We start from the raw sequence: 23,885 nt of genomic DNA, 5'->3' as shown, positions 1-23,885 counted from the left end.
TCCCCAGTACAGGAAAAAAAAAAAAATCGATATTTGAAAGCCCTATTCTAGAGAACTAAAAGAGCTCATGGACCGCAAGAACTTGCCCATGAAGCAAGTAATTCTGTTGCACTCTGAGTGTTGAGAAAAACCACTGCTAACATCAAAGAGGAGAGTATTGATAGTTAAGTAAATGATGCCTTCTTAAAATAAATTTAAAAATAAATATATAAATAATGCATTCCTCTTTTTAATCATTTTGTAGGTTCCCAAAATAAAAGAAGATGATATTGAAATGAAGAAGCGGAAACGGAAAGAGGAAGGGGAAAAGGAGAAGAAACCAAGGAAAAAAGTACCCAAACAACTGGGGTAAGTTGAACCTAATAAGGGAACTAGTGTTATAGTCTGTTTCTCTTTTTAGACATATTCCCCACTAATTAATTAAGAGTAGCTAAGTCTAATTTAATAAAATATTTACAAATACTGTTAACTTAGTTATTTTTAAATAATATTTTATTATATGTTAATAAGTAGAAGGCTTTGTTATCTAAGAGACTTGTGGTATTCAAGAAGATTTTTATGGGCTGGGGTTGGGACTCAGTGGTAGAGTGCTTGCCTGGCATATGTGAGGCACTGGGTTCTATTCTCAGCATCACATATAAATAAATGAATAAAATAAAGGTCTATCAACATCTAAAAATATTTTTTAAAAAATCAGATTTTTAGAGTGGTACATTGAGCATTTTTCTCATTATAGTTTTGGGTTTTTTTTTTTTTTTTTTAAACCAGCAAGAGCCAGTTTAAAAAGATGATATAAAGATCAAATTACTTTTTTAAATCTTTTGGTGCTGACACTAAGCTGTGATGCTTGGGGATTAAGGATTACTAGTAGCCTGTGTATGAACAATTTAGGGTTGTTTTAATATTAAAAAAAAAATGTCATGTGGATATGGCTTAGTGGTAGAACACTTGCCTAGCATGTGGGAGGCTGTGGGTCTAATCCCTAGCACCACAAAAAAAAAAAAAAACAAACAAACAAAAAAGAAATAAAAGGAGAAAAAAATGTCATTGATTTTTTTGGGGGGTGGGGCAATACTAGCAATTGAATCCACTCTAACACTGAGCTATATCCTCAGCCCTATTTAGCTATTTTTAATGCTTATGATTTTAGGTGACATATTGCTACTAAAACCAAATAGAAATTTTTCAAAAGCCTAAGTCAACTGGGTGTGGTGGCACACACCTATAATCCTAATGACTCCAGAGGCTGAGGCAGGAAGGTTGAAAGTTTGAGAGCAGCCAGGACAACTTAGACAGACCCTGTCTCAAAATAAAAAATAAAAAGGGCTGAGGATCTGGGAATGTAGCTCAGTATTAAAACACCCCTGGGTTCAATCCTCTGTCCCAAAAACAAATAAGTCTTACATCCAAAGAATAAAATATTTGTGTGATACAATTAAAAAATTGTCATTGTCTCTACTTCTCAGTAGTAATTTTTGTAGATCTAAGGGAAAGACTTATGAAAGGCTGGGTTTTCTGTCCCTCCTTAGCAGGGAGGAATATCTTCATTTGAGACTGTCTGTATCCAAAAGATTGATGTATAGTAGTATTTCTCCTCATGTGAACTTGGGATTACAGTTGTAATCATGACTTGGAGTCATTAAGAGATTAGAAAAAAAAATGTGTGCCTTGCTAACAATTGTCTTTACAGGTTTTTTTTTTTAAATATTTTTTTTAGTTGTAGATGGACACAATACCTTTATTTATTTTTATGTGGTGTGAGGATCAAACCCAGTATCTCACATGCTAGACAAGCACTCTACCACTGAGCTACAACCCCAGCCTACTAATGGTTATCTTAAATATTCTTTATTTACAAGTAAACTTCTTGTGAAACATAAGGTATGAGTAATACCTTTAATTGATTTTCTAATTATAAATTATTTAGTAAATATTGTTCCCTGTACACTAGGCACTGTTGTAAGTTTGGGGTATATGAAACTGAAACATTGACCTCTCTTTGAGTACTAATAATCTTTAGGTTTTGTAGCACATGTAGAAACACCTAAGCCATAGGATTTGGAGAAGATTTTTAGAGGAAGTGATAGCTAAATTGAGACCTTTCCCCATGGTTCATGTAAGCAAAAGGTTATCATGGAGAACTACACATATCTGGTTGCCTAACGTAACTTGTCCTAGAATGGAAAGTGAAAGATGATCAGAAGATAGTAGCAGTTAGAAGAGGATCTAAGCAGACAACATGGTGGATAAAGGCTCATAGATCAAGATGGTGGACTTTCTGTTTCTTTGGCGGTTTGTAACACAAACTACCTCTGCTCCCATAGGTGAAGGGGGACGATAATGAACTTTTGCTTGTAAGGCAGCTCTTTTTCAGCAAAAGTGCATTTCTTTACTGCATTAATTCTTTAGGTGACTACTTTATAGATGGATTAAAGAATGTGAACCTTCCAAAAAGAATAGAAATTTAACTTTATTTACTTTAATGAACCCGAGCTACAGGTTTACTTCTTTCTGCTGTCTTTCTTTCTTTCTTTTTATTTATTGTAATGCCTGTTTATCTATTTGCTTTTCATGGGTGATAATCCAGATGATGTTGAATGTACAATGACGATGTGTTGTAAGAGTATAATTTAATGTGAAATTAAGAAAACTGTCAACTATCAGATGATTATTTTAGTACCATACCTTTATATTTACATGTGGCATTAACCTTTAAAGTTACACCTAGCCTCACTGATCACTTTTTCTTCACAGAGTTGTGGCTCTAAATTCACACAAATCTGAAAAAAAGAAGAAACGATATAAAGATTCTCTTTCTCTAGCTGCCATGATACGAAAATTTCAGAAAGAGAAGGATGCATTAAAGTCAGAGTCTAACCCCAAAGTTCCTGTGACCTTATCGACCTCCTCACTTACCAAGCCTTCCTGTCCTGCTACAGCATTGGGGAATGATGTCCCAGAATTAAATCTGAACAGCACTGATCCAGAACTCCCCATTTTTGTTAGCACAAATGAACACGAATTGTTTCAGGAAGCTGAAAATGCCCTAGAGATACTGGATGATTTTGACTTTGACAGATTACTGGATGCTGCTTCTGATGGTAGCCCCCTATCTGAGTCAGGGGGAGAAAATGGAAACACCACCCTGCCAACCTTCACCTCTCAGGTTATGCCTAAGGTGATACCTACACTCCCAGAGGGTCTACCTGTACTTCTTGAAAAACGCATCGAGGACCTCCGTGTAGTAAGTATAATAATTCTCTTGGTTTTTATTTGCTGCACAAACATAGCAATAAATGCTTCATTTTTTTAAAGACAAAAGTTGTTACCCATAATCCCAATGCTCTTGTAGCAACAACTTTTTATTTTCCAAATTCCCTTTAAGACATTGGTTATCTGCATAGGCTTTTTCTTTTAAATTGAAATAATTATAGTTACAATATGGATATATGTGATTCTTTTATTATTTCAGCTCACCTATAAGTATTTTTTCATATAGATTTTATGATTTTTATTAGCTACATAGTTAGGGAAAGAAAATAGGGCAACCAGATGCAGTGGTGCACACCTGTAATCACACAACTCCAGAGACTGAGACAGGAGGATTGCAAGTTCAAGACCAGCCTCAACAACTTAGTGAGGCCCTCAGCAACTTAGTGAGACCCTGTCTCAAAAAGTAAAAAGGGTGGGGGATGTACATCAGTGGTAATTTGCCCCTGGGTTAAATCCCCAGTACTCCTTCCTTCCTCCAAAAAAATAGGTCAAAGAAAGGAACAAATAAGAACGTTGCAGAAGTGTACCTGAACTTGGTCCAAACTGTATTGACATCCAGTTTTTTATAACCTATTTTCCCAACTGATCAGTACACATGCATTGTGTTCCTAGTAAAACAAAGCTAAGAGCTTGACCAGGCATGATGGCGCCTGCCTATAATCCCAGCAACTTGGAAGAATGAGGCAGGAGGATCGCAAGTTCAAAGTTAGCCTCAACAACCTACCCTCAAGAAAAAATAAAAGGCCTGAATATGTGGTTCCATGGTTAAGTGCCCCTGGATTCAATCCCTGGTACCAAAGAAAAAGCTGAGAGCTGAGACTGGTCTGTCATGATAGATTTCTTTCCTCATCAGCTTGGATTCATAATCTTCATTAATTAGCTTCTAATCCAGTTATATTGTACAAAGAGAGAGATAATATTTTTTATTAAAAATGTGCCAAACCTAGCTTAAAATGCTTCTGATTATTTTGTCATGTTTATTTGTTGAGCCTATGCCATATTTTAGTCATTTCAGAATTTTTTTCCTGATTACAAAGTAACATAAATACAGAATATATTATGTACTTAGTAAAAGACCCTCATTACTTGACATTCTCTACCCACAGCAGAAATAACCACTATAAAACTGCTATTTTTCTGCATTTTAATCCATACATCCTCAAATATTATTTCTAAAAATTATTATTAATGGGATTATAATATTTTGATTATTTTACACCCTACTTTTTCCCCCTAGAATTTCTCCATTTTCCATTTCTCCATTTATAAGATTATGATGGCTGTACCTTCAGTGTGATGATTATCATCAGAAGGTGATCCTTGTCCTATTAATGCTTTTTACCTTCAGTTTAATTTTGTATGATTTTACTTAGTCCTCTTTGTTTATTGTTGCATGGTATGGCTTTTCTCTTTGATTGCCTTTAACCTTTTGAGTTCCTTTATTTTAGCTCTTTAAAAATTTGCTCATTGACCTAATCTGAGCCTTTTTCCATTAATCTTCTCACCATTTCTGTGTGTGAAGTTTAGACACTGTTTCCTTTTTAAGAAATGTAAGTGGGGATAGTCAAAAAACTTGATCAAAACAATTTGTTAGTGGTAGAGCCAGAGTTTAAGCAGTGGGATTTGCCTGACTCCAAAATACATGCTTTCTTTTTCCCCTACTCTCCCCTATTACTGAATTCTTCATTTTCCCCCCCTAGGTTTTCAAAAGTGCAAGTGATATGACTCAGATTTTTCAAGATATAATTATTAATAATAGCTACTGGGCTGTGCATGGTAGCACTTGCTTATAATCCCAGTAGCTTGGGAGGCTAAGGCAGGAGAATTGTATGTTTCAGGCCAGCCTGGGTAATTCAGTGAGACACTGTCTCCAAATAAAAAGTAAAAAGGGCTGGGGATGCAGCTCATTATTCCTCAGTTCAATCCCCAGTATTGCAAAAATAAATAAATAAATAATAACTACTGTTTATTCAGCAAGATTCAACACTGTGTACTGAGTATGGTGCTGCTGTGCCGCTCTTCACAATGTCCCTTTTGCCTCTCAGGAGATAGCAATCCCTGACTGGGTTTGCTATTCTTTACTTATTGCATAATACAGTCCTCCCAAGAAACATGAGAGCAACATGTTGGCAGTGTTTTTCCCATTTAGTAGATGAAGAAACTAAGGTTCGAGATGGTTAAGAGATTTGTCTGAAGACACATAATTTTTAAGTGCCAAGCCAAAATTCAGACTTTGGCTTTAAAGTCAGGATCATTGCACTTCCTAGCTTATGTGTTGTCTACCGGCTTATGCATCATTTATCTCACTTCATAAACTAACTGGTCAGTCATAAGTGTGTCCAACCTTGAAAGGCTCTGTCATATCTTATAGGAAAAAATATCTGTCTCTGTAATAGCCATGCCAGGATTAACATGGCTTCTTCCTAAGCCCTTATTAGGAAATTATCAATAAATAAGATTCATTTTACTTACTGAAAAAATTCTCCATATTTTTTGAATGGTGTTTTTTTTTCAGGAGATTCATCTTCAACTCACATGCTCCTGTCTGATAAGCAGTTTGTTCTTGTTCTTTTCTCACTTTTTGATATTCTTCCAAGTTCAACCTCTTGACTTTTTAATTTCATTTTTTGAAATTTGACTTTTACTTTGACTTTCTTCCTATATTTTTGCCCCATACACATCCAGTCTTCATTCTATCTTAAGAAGTATGTCTCAGAAATTTATCTCTTCTACTTATAGCATGTAAAATTGTCAAATGATTTGGTAGATTGACAGTCAACACCTGGTTTGCTCAAGTTATTGGATCAGTTCTCTTAATGTTTTAGATCTTTTGAATTTTAAGATGGACTGTGTTGCTGGGCATAGTGGCACACGCCTCTAAACTTAACTCTGGAGACTGAGGCAGGAGGAACACAAGTTCAAAGCCAGCCTTAGGAAAAATGAGGCGCTAAGCTTCTCAGTGAGACCCCATCTCTAAATAAAATACAAAATAGGGCTGGGATGTGGCTCAGTGGTCGAGTGCCCCTGAGTTCAATCCCCAGTACCAAAAAAAAAGAGGGGTGGGGGGGAAGGGAAAAAAATAAAATTAATCAAACAGCATTACTCTATGTAAATTTATGATTACACAAATGGTATGCCTTTATGCCATGTACAAACAGAGAAACAACATGTATCCCATTTGTTTACAATAAAATAATTGAAAAAAAAGAAAAAAAAATATCTAATTTCCTCTGGAAATTTTGTCCCATAGATTGTGACAGAGTGTTCAGGTTTAAAAAGCCTTTTATTTGGTCATCTGGTTAAGATGGGAATTGTAGCGATGAAAATATCCTTAAGAGCTTATCCCTTGATAATAATCTCATCTAGTTTTTCATTGTTGTTAAAGGGGTAAAACCCAAACTGGCTTTTCCAAACCAATGGACTTGGCCATTGCATGAAACCTCTTTAAGGTTTAAGGTCTTTGTGTGTAAGATGGGGGTTATAATACCAAAATCTTTGACCATTACGAGGATTAAACATGGTCAGAATTATTAAGTACATAATAGAACTGGAGAATACAAGCTTAAATAATTATAGCTGCACCTTCAAAGAGTTTATTCTTTAATAAGTAAAAACAGAAACAAATAGGTGTAAACCTACAGTTTAAAGCATAAGATTATCAGTTAGTTGTTAAATCATGTAATAAAGACCAGTATTTTAAAAACTTGAAATAAAATGGAAATACTTATACATTCAAAGTAGGGCCAATAAGTACTGATGCATGCATGACAGTTTTGTTTAATAAACATACACATTGTGACTACCGGGTGACTCTAATTTTGTAAAACTAGATTATATTAACTTTTTAAGGTTATAAAGTTTAAATTTTTTCAGAAATTCTTAAAGTTCAACTTTTCATCAAAAATTCTTAGGTCTACTTTTACTCAAAGGAAATATGTCTAATCACTTTAGGTTTTTGTTTTTTTTTTAAAGTACATCATGAAGAGATTCTTTTTTATATTGTTGTTATTTTTTTTTAAGTATGGGGATTGAACCCAGCAACACTTTTCCACTGAGCTAAATCCCCAGCCCTTTTTTATTTTTTGAGGCAGGGTCTTGCTAAGTTGCTGAGGCTGTCCTTGAACATGCAGTCCTCCTGGCTCAGCCTCCCAAGTCAGTGGGATTACAGGTGTACACCACCAAACTTGGCATGAAGAGTTTATTAACTTCCAGTTTCATACATTTTATGAACTGTGATGATCATTGAATCTAAAAATAGGCAGTGCTGATTTATTATTGCATTGCTTCTTTTTTTAAAAAATATTTTTTAGGGCTGGGGATGTGGCTCAGTTGATAGAGTGCCTGCCTCACAAGCGCAAGGCCCTGTGTTCTATCCCCAGCACCGCAAAAAAAAAAAAAAAATTTTAGTTGTAGATGGCATAATACCTTTATTTTGTTCATTTAGGGATTTTTTTGTTTTGCTTTAATGTGGTGCTGGAGATTTAACCCAGTGCCTCCCATGTGCTAGGCAAGCACTCTATCACTGAGCCACAACCCCAGCCCTACATTGCTTCTTTTTGAATATTGTATTTCCCTTTGCCGAACCATCATTTTAAATGAGTTTTTAAAAAATCCTTTAATTTTTTCCCAACATTCATACTATCAGTTCCATATTACTTTATTTATTCACTACATGTTTGGCATTTATTGGACATTCCAACTCTACTAATTCTTTTATTGACATATAAAGTTAATTTGTTCCTATATATAGGAACCACCCATTTGGGTGCCCCCAACCACCCATTTGATCTGGATCATTGGTTGTATTCTAATCAGAAATCTTGTTAGAATTCCATGAACTCTATTGTCATTGACTCTATAACTTAAAAGCATAGTGGTCATATAGAGTCTGTATCTTGGATTCAAGTTAGATGGATTACCAAATACTTTTGTCTACTCATAGAAGTCTGCAGCTTCATGTTGAGTTTATCACATGATTAGCCTTTATATTTCTTTGAAATAACCTTCAATATTTCTAAGTGTCTTTTTTTGATTCTGAATACCTTGCGTCCAAAGGAAATTGATCTTTCATTCTTTGATATTCTTAACACTCACATGAATTTAATCTGTAGTAGTCTGAAAAATGAGTCCCAAAAGTGATCCATATTCTGATCCCTTAAACCTGTGAATATTACCATTTATGTTAAAAAGGAGACAGGGGTCTGAAGATATAATGTTAAGTGTCTAGAAGTGGGGAGATTATCCTGTGGGCCCTAAATGCAATCACATGCCGTCTAGAAGAGGGAAACAGGAGGAGATGTGATGCATCTAGAGAATCCATGTGAAGGCAGAGCACAGAGATTGGAGATGTGGCCCTTGAAGATTGGAGTGCTGTAGCTGCAACCAAGGAATGCTGACAGCCACGAGGAACAAGCTGTCCTCCACAAACTTGGTGACTTAAAACAATAGAAATTTAACTGGGCACAGTGGCATACACCTGTCATCCCAGTGACTTAAGAGACTAAGGCAGGAGGATTGCAAGTTTGAGGCCAGCCTCAGCAACTCAGCAAGGCCCTGTCTCAAAATAAAAAATATAAGAACTGGGAGTGTAGTTTAGTGGTAAAGCACCCATGAGTTCTATCCTCAGTACCAAAAACAAAACAAAACAAAACAAAATCCAAATTTAGTCTCAGTCCCAAGTCCAAATCAGTAGACTGAAATTCAGGTGGAAGCAGGGCTGCACTCCAGAGGCCCGGTGCTGCACAGCTGTGCTCACACCCCGATTTCAGCCCAGTAACGTGACTTGGGGCTTTGGACTACAAGAAAAAATTCCTGTTTATTTCTATTTAGTCACCTAGTTAGTGGTAATGTGTTGTAATAACTGTAGCAAACTTATTGTGCACATATCCAGTTAAATTTGGATCTCTCAAATGACTTTACCTGATTGTGGATCTTAACTCATGTGGTATGTGTACTCTGCTGTTAAGTTCCTTTTTTTCCCCCCATTAGGCAGTTCTTCTCAGAGTTCTTTTGTATAATGAGTATATTGATAGTCTTTCTTATGTTTCTCTAGGCTGCCAAACTTTTTGATGAAGAAGGAAGAAAAAAATTCTTTACACAGGATATGAATAATATTCTTTTGGAGTAAGTATTTCTCTTTTTTAATTACTAAAAAATCTTAAGAATTATTCATTTTAAAATATAGCAGGAGGGAGGCTGAGGCAAGAGGATCATAAATTTGAGGCCAGCCTGAGCAACTTAGTGAGATCCTGTCTCAAAATAAAAAGGACTGGGGATGTTGCTCAGTGATTAAGCACCCCTGTGTTCAGTCCCCAGAACCATATAAAAATATATATATACATATATTTTTTTAAAACTTTGAGACAGATACACACACACCCCCCCACACACATTAGGCCTGTGAGATACAGAAACTGAATGATGGTTGGTCTCAGACATGTACTCTTCCCTTTAATCCTGTAGCATGCACAGTTTACCTTTGTCTCTTAGCAGAATTATTCATCTACAGGTATTGGTTCTCTGCAAATGACCATTGTGCAGGATGGATATTAACCTGGACTTAAAAGTATTACATACTCTAGTTTATATGAAAATATCTTTCTGAAATTTACAGTGTTTATACAAATTGGCTTAATTTTCCTCTTATTTTCATTACTTAAACTTGAGAAAAACACTTCTATTGATATCTATTGAGGTTAATTATAATTAATACAAATTTTTGAAGCCAAATGAAAATTATGGTTCAATAAAGAAATCCTGGTTGTAGGATAGAATGGAAGTAATGTGAAGGCAACAGGTTAGTTTGGAAAAGGGAAGGTAAAGACTGATATATAAATTATTGATACTGATTACAGTATTGGAGATTGAAATCAAGGTACTCTACCATTGAGCAACCTTACAGTCCCTTTATATTATTTTATTTTGAAGTAGGGTCTGGGCAGATTACCAAGGCTGGCCTGGAACTTGTGATCCTCCTGCCTCAGCCTCCAGAGTAGCATGTGTGTAGTAGTAGGTGTGTGCCACCATGCCCATCTTAGATTGTATTTACATTAGGTTTTATACTTAGCTAATTTTGCACTTTGAGTGCAAAATTTTTTGATAGTAATAAATCTGTATATTCTGAGGTTGTGGTCAAATAAGCTGTGCTTTAAAGCTGTTAGCTCACATTTTAACCATTGATAACAAGAATCAAGTATATAATTGACTTCAGGGAGAAGTAGGCAAATAGTGATCATAAGGAAAGCAACAAATCTAGCTCCTCTGATGAAAAATAACATGACCAGTTGTAGTGGTGCACACCTGTAATCCCTGTCACTCTGGCAGCTAAGGCAAAAGAATCACAAGTTCCAGACCAATCTCTGTAACTTGGCAAGCTTATTTCAAGTTAAGAAATAAAAAGGACTGGGGATATGCAGCTTAGTGGTATAAAGGCCCTGGGTTCAATCCTGAGTACTTCAGTGATGATGGTGATGATGATCACAACAATGATAATGATAATGTATTCATATTCTGATGGTTTATAGTACCATACAGAAAGATTCAGGACAACAACGTAAAATACTGTGATTCTGTCTTTTAAATACATGATTGAGACAGTTTCTTGCGAGTCTAAAGAAGGATCAATTGGTTGATTAGTTCTGATTACTATTTGTAATTAATTGCAATATCCTGTATTGCTTAAAAACGAACTCAGAAAATATGTAACCCAGTGTTCTGTTAGTATTTGGGCAGAGGAGTTTCTTTTTTCTGTCCTTTAGGTTAGCTATGTTGATGTGTCTGCCTGGAAAAACAGGCAAACAAATGCTTTCTATCTGAGCCTCTGCCTTTTATGTACCTCCTTTTCAAACACCAGATTCACTATACAGTGTTGCCGTTAGTCATCAGAGCCGTCCCAGATTCCATAATCAGGGATCTGACTGACTCTTCTTTTTCTTTCCACCTGAAAGTCCCAAGTGTTAGATCAGCTCTTGTGACTGAGACTGTTCTTTTTGTTTTACTCTTCTGTGAGAGGGAATAACTATTTCTCCCCTGAGAGAGTCAAGAGACTATCCTTGGGACATGGCATCTCAAATAAGCAGACTACCAACATTTCACCATTAGGCTTCTTTGTTCAGTCCTTCCATGTCTATCAGGAAACAAATCTTAAGTTTTAGGGAGCCAGCTACTTTTTTTTTTTTTTTGTCTTCACAGAAAATGTGCTTCCATTTCTTTGAGCCCTTAGGTTCAGAGTTGAATTCTTCCCTTTAGTTATATTATTCTCTCTGCCCTCTTTTTCCACTTTCCTAAACAAACATGCCTTAATTCTATGGACTGAGTTGCTCTCTTTTTATTTTTATTTTTTGGGGGTGCTGGGTATTGAACCCAGAGGTGCTTAACCAGTGAGTTAAATCCCCAGCCCTCCCCTTTTTAAAAATTTTTTTAATTTTTTTTTTTTTTATTTTGAGGTAAGTTCTCACTGAGTTACTTAGGGCCTCATAAGTTGCAGAGGCTGGTCTTGAACTTGTGATCCTCCTGCCTCAACCTGCTGAGTTGCTGGGATTACAGATGCATACCATCATGCCCAGCCTGAGTTGCTTCTAAGAGAGACATACAATGATTTTGGTGGGTAGTCATCCCATGAAATTATCCAGGTGTATTGGCTCTGCCTCACTATTGCTTACTGCCTGGGAGGAAAGGAGATCAGCTCGTTAGAATGGGGAACCCTTTTCCTTTTGCATAATTGAATTTGACCTGAATCTACAAATACATAACATGCTGACTTGATTTTGTTCCCAATTACCTGAAGCAGAAATTGCTTATCAATCATGATACTCTTTGCATAAACATTCTGTTTAACAAATTGTTCTGGGTTTGTACCATCAATCCTTTTATACACTTAAAATGAAACTTATCTGCCATCTCTTTGTTAGATGCTCTTTTAAGGAGGCATCAATGAGTAGTGATTTGAATCTCAGTATAAAGGGTTCTCTTCAGGGAGTCAACTCTTCTTATATCTTAGTTAACCTCTTTGGAAACCACTGACTTATATACATAGGTCATTGAGTCAGTCTATCCTTATCTGGAATCTCTTAGTACTTAGAGTTTCTATTTTAATTTTCAGCCTCAAAGAACTTTCATTGACAGGGCAAGCCTAGAAGACCTCCAATACCATGAATTTTCTATTACCAATTCCAAGGAGTATAATTTTCCACATCTCATCTTCAGTGAAATTGCAATATGTCTGTGTTGTAAGTGATGGATGTACTTGATATGATATGGTTTCTTTTCTCTCCAAAAAACTATTAATTTAATCTTTGGGTGCATCTTACATATGTGAGAAGTATTTCAAAGTCTTTCTTTAGGGGCTGGAGTTGTGGCTCAGTGGTAAAGTGCTTGCCTCACATGTATGTGGCACTGGGTTCGATCTTCAGCCCCACATAAAAATAAATAAGGGTATTGTGTCCATCTGCAACTAAAAGTACTTTTTTTTTAACAAAGTCTGTCTTTACCTTCTTCTATAATAGAATGTGATGATTTGGTCATAGATTGTTGCCAAGAACCCAAATTTGATCATGGCCTTCAAATCTATCTATTGTTATCTTTCTACAGTGCTAGTGGCTAGGTAATTAAATCTTCCATTTGGGGAGACATCTCTGTTATTGGTTTGTCCTGCCTGCCAAAAATGGAACTATTGAAAACTTCTTTCTCTTTTCTTCCTCTTCCTCCTCTTCCTTCTTCCTCTTCTTCCTTCCCTTCTCTTCCTCTTTCTCTTTCTCTTCTCCTTCCCCCCTTCCCCTCCTCCTCTTCTTCCTCACACTACTCCTCCTCTTTTCCCTCCTCTTCCTCTTCCTCCTCTGCCTCCATCTTAACTAATTTAATAGTAGAAGTGGAAACTGGGAAATTTTAATATTGAACAAACTACTAAATATTTATCTTGTAATACCAGCACAAAAAGGGAAACAAAGAAGGATAAATTATTTCATGTCTATAGCTGGGCGTGGGGTATTTTTTCTGAATCTCTACTTTTCTCAACTATCTTTGAGAAAAATATTGTAGGAATTAAATAAAACTGTGTCACTGGCTACTATAGAGATTGCCAGAGTGTGGAAGTCTGGCACAATATCTCTGAAGAAATGAACTTTTGGTTGACCCTAAAATACTTGGCTCCTGTCATCAAAAAAGTATTGTCAGCTCATTGTGGTCATATAAATTCTACTCTGAACTCATAAATATCTTCTATAGTATGCTATTTATTGACAAGGAGGTAAATTCTATGAAAAATACTGTCTGGGAAATCATGGAAATATAAATTGAGAAAAACAATCAGCTACCTTTGTTCCTTGCTTAAGTAATGCCACCTAAAAGAAATCCCATACTGTTTGTTGTTGATTGTTTTTTTTTTTTTGGATCAGCATTGAGTTACAGCTACAAGAACTAGGCCCTGTCATTCGTAGTGGTGTCTACTCCCACCTTGAAGCTTTTGTGCCATGCAATAAAGAAACACTGGTAAAACGTCTAAGGAAGTTACATCTCAATGTCCAGGTAAGAGGAAGAACAATATCTGCCTCTAAGGTTTCACAACCTACAAAATAAGAATTTGTACTAGTTAGGGCCTTTGTACATTAATTGCTTTATACTCAGATTGAATGTATGTAATAATCATTGGAAATAATTGAAGGCTTTGGATTCCTTGAAAAATAGTTACTTCTCAATAATCGATAGGTCTAGATGTGAATGTTTCCTAAGGCTGATAAGTCAGTGTATAGCAGGCATGATCTTATAAGCATAGGATTCTTCATACAGGTAAATTGAGAGGCATTAGTTCTTTCTCAATTCAGAGCAAATTAATGAATGAATGAAATTTATTGATAGCTCAGATTTTGTGCTTTTGCCTGGCTCCTTCACACATTGGCAGTTGGAGGGACTTGCTGTCGTAAATTGAAATGGCAGAAATGGTTACCAAGGGGGGGGGGGAATACTAGAAGTAGGAAAATAGCTTTTTTCACATTATAAAATATTCTCTAAGGAACATTTAAAGTTTGATGTTTGAAGTTATTTAAAGCTCTTTTCCTTTAGTTATAGAAGATATTTATCCTTTTTTAAATGTAGTTTTATCACATAGTTTGTATCCCTGAACACTATATTGTTTTACATTTTTTGAGCTTCATATAAATGGAGGTGTATTGTCTGTTTTTTTTTTCTGCAGCTTGCTGTTTAACACTGAACATTATGTGCTTCAGATTTATGTATGTGTATATGTAATGGAAATCTATTCATTTTTACTGCATGTAAACAGAACACCATATATAGTGTTCTATTGTATGAATATATTCCAGTTCATTCCAGGCAGATGGTCTCAGCTACATAATTCTTCAAAAGTGATCATCCAGGAACCATGATACTGAATGTCAACATTTAAAAATGGGATTTTATAGCAAAATGGGATATTATAGCAGATAGTCATGGCTTAATATTTATTAATTGGTACATATGGGATAGGTTAAATTGATTATTAGTAATAAATTTGTACTCAAAGTGATCTCTCTACAAAAAAGTATGTTTTATAAACAGTTGATTTAGTGCTATGAATGTAGCTCAGTAGTAGAGTACTTGCCTAGCATGTATTAAGCCCTGGGTTCAGTCCCCCAGCACTGCAAAAAGAACAAAACAAAACAAAAAACCCTATTGTTGTAGTGGAAAAACCAAGTCTTAAAATATTTCCATACGTATGTTATTTTGCAAGAATGAAAATAATAAGTTGGTTGATTAGAGCTGTCAGATACAAACCTACTTGCTTTCCTTTTTACCCAGAACACATATGGATAAGTCTCTCCCAGTCTCCTCTTTCACTTTGGCCTTGAGTTTGCATTTCGACTTGCAGCATAAGTCACAATTACTAACAATAACCAAGAGAACAGGATGCCAACATCCTGTTGGTAACTACCCAAACAAGATCAAGTGGATCATATGTTCCGTATTCCAGAGAACTGCCTTCTTTTGGGAATGCTTTCCCATTGTAATAGGGACTATATAGTAATCTGCACAATGTAGATTTCATTCTCTCTTTTATCATTTTATTATAAAGTATATATAATTTATTGGTTAAAACATAGGACTTTTTTTTTTTTTTTTTTTGGTTCCAGGGATTGAACCCAGGGGTGCTTTATATTTATTTAGAGACAGGGTCTCACTGAGTTGCTTAGGGCATCACTAAGTTGCTGAGGCTGGTTATGGACTCTAGATCCTCTACTCAGCCTCCTGAGTCACTGGGATTACAAGCATGTGCCACTGCGCCTAGAATATGGGGCACTTTCAAGAATGTAAAGGAATACTATTGATAATTTTGGAAGGGCAGAAGATAAAAACTGGGACTCTCCTTGGCAAACTAGGAAATTTTATCATTCTAATTTTATAACCAGTGTTAATTAAGGGAAGTCAGTGCTGTAGAAGAAATGTCCATATGTAGATATGCTAACATTTCAAATCTGTAATCAATATCTTAAACATAAATTACACCTTTTGAGAATCTATTCTTTGAATAAATTTTGTTAAGATGTTTGAAAAACTTTCAATATGTTTTTTTCTCAGGATGATCGTTTAAGAGAACCTCTGCAAAAGCTGAAACTGGCTGTTAGCAATGTTATGCCTGAACAGCTATTTAAATACCAGGAGGACTGCCAGGCTCGTAGTCAAGCTAAGTGTGCCAAGTATGTACCTCTTCTGATTGGATGACGGGCTTTGGCATTTGAGAAACACTTTTAGGTGTTAGGGGTGGTCTTAACTGGATCTCATCATCAAGTACAAATCCACATACACCACTGAAATGATAAGTTGAATGTTTTCTAAATGATAGGTCGCTACCCCAATTGCTTTGGTGTCAAAGGCAATTAAGACTTTGTTGATTTACTGTATGAATGTGATCAAAGCAAGAGCTGGCTGGTCAGACATTTCACATATTGACTAATTTGACTAGCTGGTTCTGGACACATATTTTCTGATCTAAAAGACAAATATGCCTTTATTATAATTTGGATACTTTAATTTGCCAAGTACTTTATAACTTACTTAAAGTTTTATGTAAAAAGGTAGATCCCCTATTTACTCTGTTGTTTGAGTAAAAGTTTAATTTAGTGATTTAGGAAGTGTTTATAGAACATATTGCAGGCAATTTTGTGTTAAAACTTTGCTTCATAAAAGGTTTTCCAATTTTTAGGTTGCAAACAGATGAAGAACGAGAAAAAAATGGATCCGAGGAAGATGATGATGAGAAACCAGGGAAGCGTGTCATAGGACCAAGAAAGAAATTCCACTGGGATGACACCATTAGGTAGGATTTAGCTAGTCTTCACTCTTAACCAAATATACAGTGGAGAAGTAAGGTTACTCATAAAAGCAATCTGTAGGGAGTGGGAATGGGAATGTAACTCAGTGGTAGAGCACTTGCCTAGCATGTGTTAAACCCCGAGTTCAATCCCCAGCACCATGAGAAAAATGCAGTAAATGAAAGACTAGACTGGGAACAACCAAAGCTTAGTGTGTATATATTTAAGAGAACATTATTCTGGTCCTGATATCCTTATATTTTTATCACTTTCATTTTCATGTAATTCTTTTTATAACCTGATCTAAGAATGGAATAAGTTACACTGGATTCAGAAGGTGAACTATGCAATATACTTGCATAACTCAACCACCTTTCTTACTAGTATTTGTATACCCCACAGAGACAGCTCTTTTACCTATCTTTGGTACTTATCAAAGGAAATTGCTTCATGTTGGGGGTTTGACTAGTGCAGTGAATGACAAATTTTAAAAATTATCTTCTTGCTATAGTCTGAATTCTTCAGATAATATTCTATATTACAATTGTCAGATTTTTTTGCTTTTAAAAAAAGTCTTTGGGTCTGGGGTTGTGGCTCAGTGGTAGAGCACTTGCCTAGCATGTGTGAGGCACGGGTTTGATTCTCAGCACCACATAAATATAAATAAACAAAATAAAGGTGTTGTGTCCATCTACAACTTAAAAAAAAAAAAAAAAAAAAAAAAAAAAAAGTCTATTGTCAGTGCCTTAGAAGAAAACTCCAGAAATAATAGTGAAGAACTCTTTAAGAATGTCTGAATCACCATTGCCTTGGAAGGAACAGAGGATGATACAGTGTGGTCAAGTGACTCATTCTGGACTGTGAATAGGAAGAGGTTTTAGGAATACCTGAACAAATCAGTTAATTTATTTTGCTTGCTTTTCCATTTTTTTTTTTTTAATTTATGAGTAATACTTGTATAAAAACAATGGAACCTAGTCAAGTGAGCCTAAAGGAATTCTCTCTGTCTCTTTTTGGTACGGGGGATTGAATCCAGTGGTGCTTAACCACTGAGCCATATCCCCAGCCCTTTTTTACATTTTATTTAGGGACAGGGTCTAAGTTATTTAAGTCCTCACTAAGTTGCTGAGGCTATCTTTGAATTTGTAATCCTCCTGCCTGCCTCCTGAGCTGCTGGGATTACAGGTATACACCACCATGCCTGGCAAGGAGTTCTTTGAATAAAGATAATTCTGTTTCAAACTTAATTTTCTATAGTTTATTGTCTGACTATATGTAAATTTTTTTTATCTATTTAGAACTTTATTATGTAACCTTGTTGAGATCAAATTGGGATGCTATGAGTTAGAGCCAAATAAAAGCCAGTCTGCTGAGGATTATCTGAAATCCTTCATGGAGACAGAGGTGAAGCCCTTGTGGCCTAAGGGCTGGATGCAGGCAAGGTAAGAGAATGACTTCCTGGATTCTGATTTACTTTCTTACTATTATTATTATTATTAAGGGCACTCATGCACACAGTCATACCTGACATTGGTTTTGCTAAGAACTTAATGTGTTCAACATCCTATACAGTATCTCAGGTAGTTTCTCGAAATTTTTAAGCCCTTAAAATCCAAAACAGTTAGGTCTGTGGGCATATAAAGAGATAGGCATCAAGGTGATTTTTTTACTATCATTTTTCTTTTCTGTACCTGAATTTGCTAGTAGAAAAAAAGGGAAAAGGAATGATTGTTACAAACTTCAGGAGGGGAACTGCCTATGGGTAACGTGTAGTTCAGGAATCAAATACAGGAAGTAGAGCATAAGAAAATACAGGCAACGGTAGGTTCTATGGTGAGGTGTCTTGAGAAACTTAAGAATAGCCCTATTTAAAGTCTCAAGAGTTTTAAGAGTGTGAAACATCATAAACCTGGCTACCGTACCCCACTATCTCAAATTGCTCCATTTATTAAAGATTTTAAACAAGTAGAGGTGATAAAACTCTCCATAATTAAGCACACTAATACCATTACCTTTACTTGGTAAACATGCAAGTGATAACCTATTGAAAGTTAAATGATTTTGTGTAAAAAAAAACAAAAAAAAAAAAGCAATTATGTTATTATCTGCTATAAAAAAATTAATTGTGTTCTTTAAATTTTTCCAGAATGCTTTTTAAGGAAAGCCGGAGTGTACATAATCACCTTACTTCTGCTCCGTGAGTAAATGCAGATTCCAGATTTCTTGATTTTTTTTTTTTTATTCTCATTATAACTTTAGTAAGAATGTTTCATTTATTAAATGCTGTTGAAATAGGACTTATTTAAGCAATTTCCATTTACCACTATCTTCTTAAAAATAAATCATTGGCCTGTTGCCTGTTTGGACCTCAGAGTCTATTAAAATAGTTCTCAGGCTGTTTTTCAAGACCTCCTGAATCCAGATGTGACACTGACTGCCTGGGATTCTTGTATAGGGAATGATGAAAACACACAAGCTCAGGACAGGGGGTTGCGGGGTTCCCTTTGTTCCTGGATTTCTATCCTGCAGTCTCGTGTTCCTTTTCTTCCCCTCTTAGTAACCAGCTGCATAGGAACCTATGGCCTTCTGCTGCCCTAGCATGCCAGGATAGTTCCATATACAAATGTTCCCTGCCTTACCTAAAGCACATGCTGGGGGTTCAAACCCAGGGCCTTGCACATGCTAGACAAGTGCCCATGCACTGAGCTACATCCCCAGCCCAGTGAAAGGATTAGTAAAGATCTCTTATCCACCTTACATACAGTAAAAGGGCACATTTTGTCTTCTGTTGCTATTTGAGTGAATATTGGTCAGCTTCACAACTTTTTGTACCTACAACGTAGGGCTACTTTTCTGTAGCTTGCAAGTGTAGTCCTAAAGAGTTATTAAAATATAAAATTAGCAAGTTAAGAATTTACTGAGCATTCTATTCAATATTTTGCTAAGATATCTGATTGATATTGTTTGGACAGCATTATAAAATTCTTCCTTTCCTTGTATATCGTTGTAATAGATGGAAGTTTTTAGGAAGGACACTTTGTATACTATCAGGGATCTATTGAGTTGTGGTTTTAAGTTCTTATTATTCTTGGATGTTTTGTTGTTGTTTGTTTGTGTTTATGTTGAGATGAGTTCTAGCTTTGTTCTCAGGCTGATCTTGTACTCCTGGGCTCAAGTGATCCTCCCACCTCAGCCTGCCAAGTAGTTGGGGCTATAGATAGGCATGCATCATCCAACTTGGTCCCTTGCTTTTGTTTTTTGAGTACATTACAGGTTTACTTTGTTGCAATAACTTAAATTTATAAGTAAATAAACACACACATAAATTTATGTCAAGAGTATATATGGCCTTTAGTTTCCCTATAGTTCTAAAACCACATATGCATTACAGCTCAGGTACAAATTCAGCAAAGTAGCAAGATAAAAAATTAACACCCATAAAGCAATTGTGTTCCTATACACCAACAGTGAATCAACTGAAAGAGAAATTAGGAAAACTGTCCCATTCACAATAGCCTCAAAAAAAAAAAAAATAATAATATACTCAGAAGTCAGTCTAACAAAAGAGGTGAAAAAGACCTCTATAATGAAAATACACTAAAGAAAGAAATTGAAGAAGACCTCAGAAGATGGAATGGGTCTCCTATGTTCTTAGACAGGCAGAATTAATATAGGCAAAATGACCATACTATCAAAAGCACTATTCAAATTTAATGCAATTCCCATTAAAATTCCAATAATGTTCTTCATAAAAATAGAAAAAGTGGTCATGAAATTTATTTGGAAAAATAAGAGACCCAGAATAGCCAAAGCAATTCTTAGTGAGAAAAGCAAAGTGGAGGCATCACAATACCAATCTTAAATTATACTGCAGAGGTATAGTAACAAAAACAGCTTTGTATTGGCACCAAAACAGACATGAAGACCAATGGACTAGAATAGGAGAAACAGACAAACCCACATAAATACACTTATCTTATATTAGACAAAGGCACCAAGAACGTACATTGGAGAAAAGAAAGCCTCTTTGACAAATAGTGCTGAGATAACTGGAAATCCATATGTAGTAGAATAAAATTTAACCCCTCTCTCTCACCCTGCACAAAACTCAACTCAAAGTGGATCAAAGACCTAGGTATTAGACCCAAAATCCTGCACCTACTAAAAGAAAATATAACACTCCAGCATGTCAGCTTAGGAACCAACTTCCTCAACAAGACTCCTAAAGTACAAGGAGTAAAATCAAAAATCAATAAATGGAATATATCGAAATAGACTCTACTCTCATGTATAACTTAAAAGAACAAATTTTAAAAATCAGTAAATGGAATGGTATCAAACTAAAAAGCTGCTTCACAGCAAAGAAAATAATCAAGAGTGTGAAGAGAGAACCTAGAAAAGGGGGAGGAAATCTTTGCCACCCATACCTCTGATAAGATGTTAATTTCCAGGATATATAAAGAACTCAAAAAGCTTAGCACCAAAAAAAATAAAAAATAAATAACCTAATCAATAAATGGACAAAGGAATTAGATACTTCTCAAAAAACTACAGTCAACAAATATATGAAAAAATATTCAATATCACCAGCAATTAGAGAAATGCAAATTAAAACTACACTGATATTTCAGCTCACTCCAACCAGAATGGCAATTATCAAGAATGCAAATGACAATAAATGTTGGCGAGGATGCGAAGAAAGGAGAATACTGATACGTTGTTGTTGAGACTGCAAATTGGTGCAGCCACTCTGGAAAGCAGTGTGGACATTCCTCAAAAAAATAGAAACGGAACCACTATTTGACCCAGTAATCTCACTCCTTGGGATATGTCTAAAGGATTTAAAATCAGCATGCAGTGACACAGCCACATCAATGTTTCCTAGCAACACACTTCATAATAACTAAGCTATGGAAGCAACCTAGATGCCCACCAACAGATGAATGCATAAAGAAATTGTGGTATATACACACAACTGAATATTATTCAGCCATAAAGAAGAATGACTTTATGACATTTGCCAGGAAATGGATGGATCTGGAGACTATCATGCTAAGTGAAATAAACAAATCCCCAAAAAACAAATATGTGGATGTTAACCCACAATAAGGGGGGTAGGGAAGGAAAGAATAGAAGTTCTTTCCATCCTATACATCCACAAGACTGGGATCCCAATTAGAATAAGATATGCTCCATGTTATATAAGTATATCAAAATAGATTCTGCTGTCATGTATAACTAAAAAGAACAAAAGTTTTTTAAAAAGGGCATCCCTAAACAAAAAAATACAAACTAACTCATGTTTTAATTCTAAAGGTGTTTATGTATTTCCTCTCCCTCAGGTTTTTGTTTTTGTATTCGTTTTTAGCTGAGGTCTTCTGATGTGGCCCAGGCTATCCTGGGACTCCTGAGCTCAAATAATTCTCCTGCCTCAGCCTTCTGAGTAGCTCGAACTGCAAGCACATAGCACTGCCCACCAGCTCCCCTCACTATGTTAAAATAGGTTAATTATTATTGCTAGTTTTGTGTTTCATAAGCAGGAATCTATAAGATAAGTAAACAAGGAGGTCTTTTTGCTCTAGTGGCCTTTACCAAAAAACTTTGAAAATTACCATTGCCTTTATGAAACTGTAGATTCACAGCTTAAATCAAGATATTTGTTAGTCTAATTGATGACATTTTACCCTAATGAAATAAAAACACTCAGATGAGGTGAGGTATTTAAGTTTGTCAGTCATTAATTATTCAAAAACATTTGAGTGCTTCTTCTATGGAACCCATAAGATTGTTTTAATCTTTAAACTTTTCACACAATTTCCAAAGGTTCTCAAGTTCCGTAGTATTTTTTTTGCCCTTTTTTTGTTGTTATTCTGACACTTTTTATTTGAATTTTTACATTTAAAAGTAATTCTATACAAAAACTTAATAGTTTGTTGTTGTTGTTTTTAAGTAAAATGCAATTCACAGCTCCTTGTTATGGTCCAATTTTAGTTTGAAGTTTCTTGAAGCTGTTTTCCTACAAATAATTGTAAATTCTCAGCAGTTATTTGAAATAAGTTTCCTAGGCAGCTTTGTTCAACAAACTTTTGAATTGTTTTATGTATTTATATTTGCTTTAACTGTATCATCTACTTCTCATATTTTACTAATTGACCTTTTCTTCTTGTTAATCTGAATTGGGAAAATTGTGTTGCTGAATATTCGCATCTACACCAAGTACTTATATATTGTTACTTCTTTCAAAGAGCTTCCCAAATATTGGAAGAAATTTACTTAATTATAAGAATTGTTATCATTTCCTAATGAGTGATATAACTGCTACTGTAATGGCTTTTATTTTAATCTTTTATCTCAGGGCAAAGAAAAAGGTGATTCCTGCACCCAAACCCAAAGTAAAGGTGAGTATCTGACAAATCATAGTCATGATTAGTGAATATTAAAATACATTTTTAAGATGGAAAATATGTATGATGTTTAATAAAGATCATCAATAAAATAACCTTTAGTTGGTTATTTTCAACTTTTTTTTTTTTTTTAGTTGTAGATCGGTCACAATTCCTTTATTTTATTTATTATGGTGCTAAGGATCGAACGAGCCCAGTACCTCACACGTACTAGGCAAGCGCTTTACCACTAAGCTACAGTCCCAGCCTGGTTATTTTCAACTTTGTAAAAATCTTGGAACCTTTGTATTTGGTAGAACAGAAGACCATGTAGCAGTAGGAATTTACACATATTAATTAAATTGTAAAGTTTAACAATTCTTAGAAATACTGGATATAATACTGTTTTTAAATATCCTTCAATTTGGGCGTGGTGGCCCATGTCTGTCATCCTAGCAACTTGGGAGGCTAAGGCAGGTGGATTGCACACTTGAGGATAGACTTAGCAACTTAGTGAGACCCTGTCTCAAAATTAAAAATTAAAAAAGCTGGGATTGTGGCTCAGTGGTTCAATCAAAAAAAAAAAAAAAAAAAAGTGCAAGTATACAAGAGAAATTCCAAAGTTAAAAAGAAATAAAGAAAAAAGGAGGAGGTAAAGGGGAGATAAGTGAGATAGGCCAATCCCCAAAAAACCAAAGGTCAAATGTTTTCTCTGATAGGTGGATGATGATACATAATAAAGGGAGAGGGTAAGGGAAGAATGGAGGAAGGATGGATTGTGTGGAGAAGAATGGGGGGTGGCAGTGGGGAGGAAAGATAATGGAATGAGAGAAACGTCATTACCCTATGTACATGTGTGATTACACAGTGTGACTCTACTTCGTGTACAACCAGAAAAATGAAAAGTTGTACTCCATTTGTGTATAAT

General features: G+C 35.4%; 1 protein-coding gene across 3 annotated transcripts in view; it reads left to right on the top strand.

The window, feature by feature from the left end:
* Ubn2 (ubinuclein 2) overlaps positions 1-23,885 on the top strand; it is an 88,928-nt gene that overhangs the window by 39,172 nt on the left and 25,871 nt on the right. For all 3 annotated transcript variants that reach the window (XM_047560459.1, XM_047560457.1, XM_047560460.1), the window contains exons 5-13: positions 245-348; positions 2,755-3,244; positions 9,326-9,396; positions 13,665-13,794; positions 15,841-15,959; positions 16,466-16,579; positions 17,873-18,016; positions 18,721-18,771; positions 22,930-22,972. In XM_047560459.1, the coding sequence (XP_047416415.1) occupies positions 245-348; positions 2,755-3,244; positions 9,326-9,396; positions 13,665-13,794; positions 15,841-15,959; positions 16,466-16,579; positions 17,873-18,016; positions 18,721-18,771; positions 22,930-22,972 (1,266 nt within the window). The remainder of the gene's footprint in view (positions 1-244; positions 349-2,754; positions 3,245-9,325; positions 9,397-13,664; positions 13,795-15,840; positions 15,960-16,465; positions 16,580-17,872; positions 18,017-18,720; positions 18,772-22,929; positions 22,973-23,885) is intronic.

The sequence above is a fragment of the Sciurus carolinensis genome, chromosome 8, assembly GCF_902686445.1.
Source record: "Sciurus carolinensis chromosome 8, mSciCar1.2, whole genome shotgun sequence".
In the NCBI taxonomy this organism is placed as follows: Eukaryota; Metazoa; Chordata; class Mammalia; order Rodentia; family Sciuridae; genus Sciurus; species Sciurus carolinensis.
This window is presented reverse-complemented; position numbering and strand designations above follow the sequence as displayed.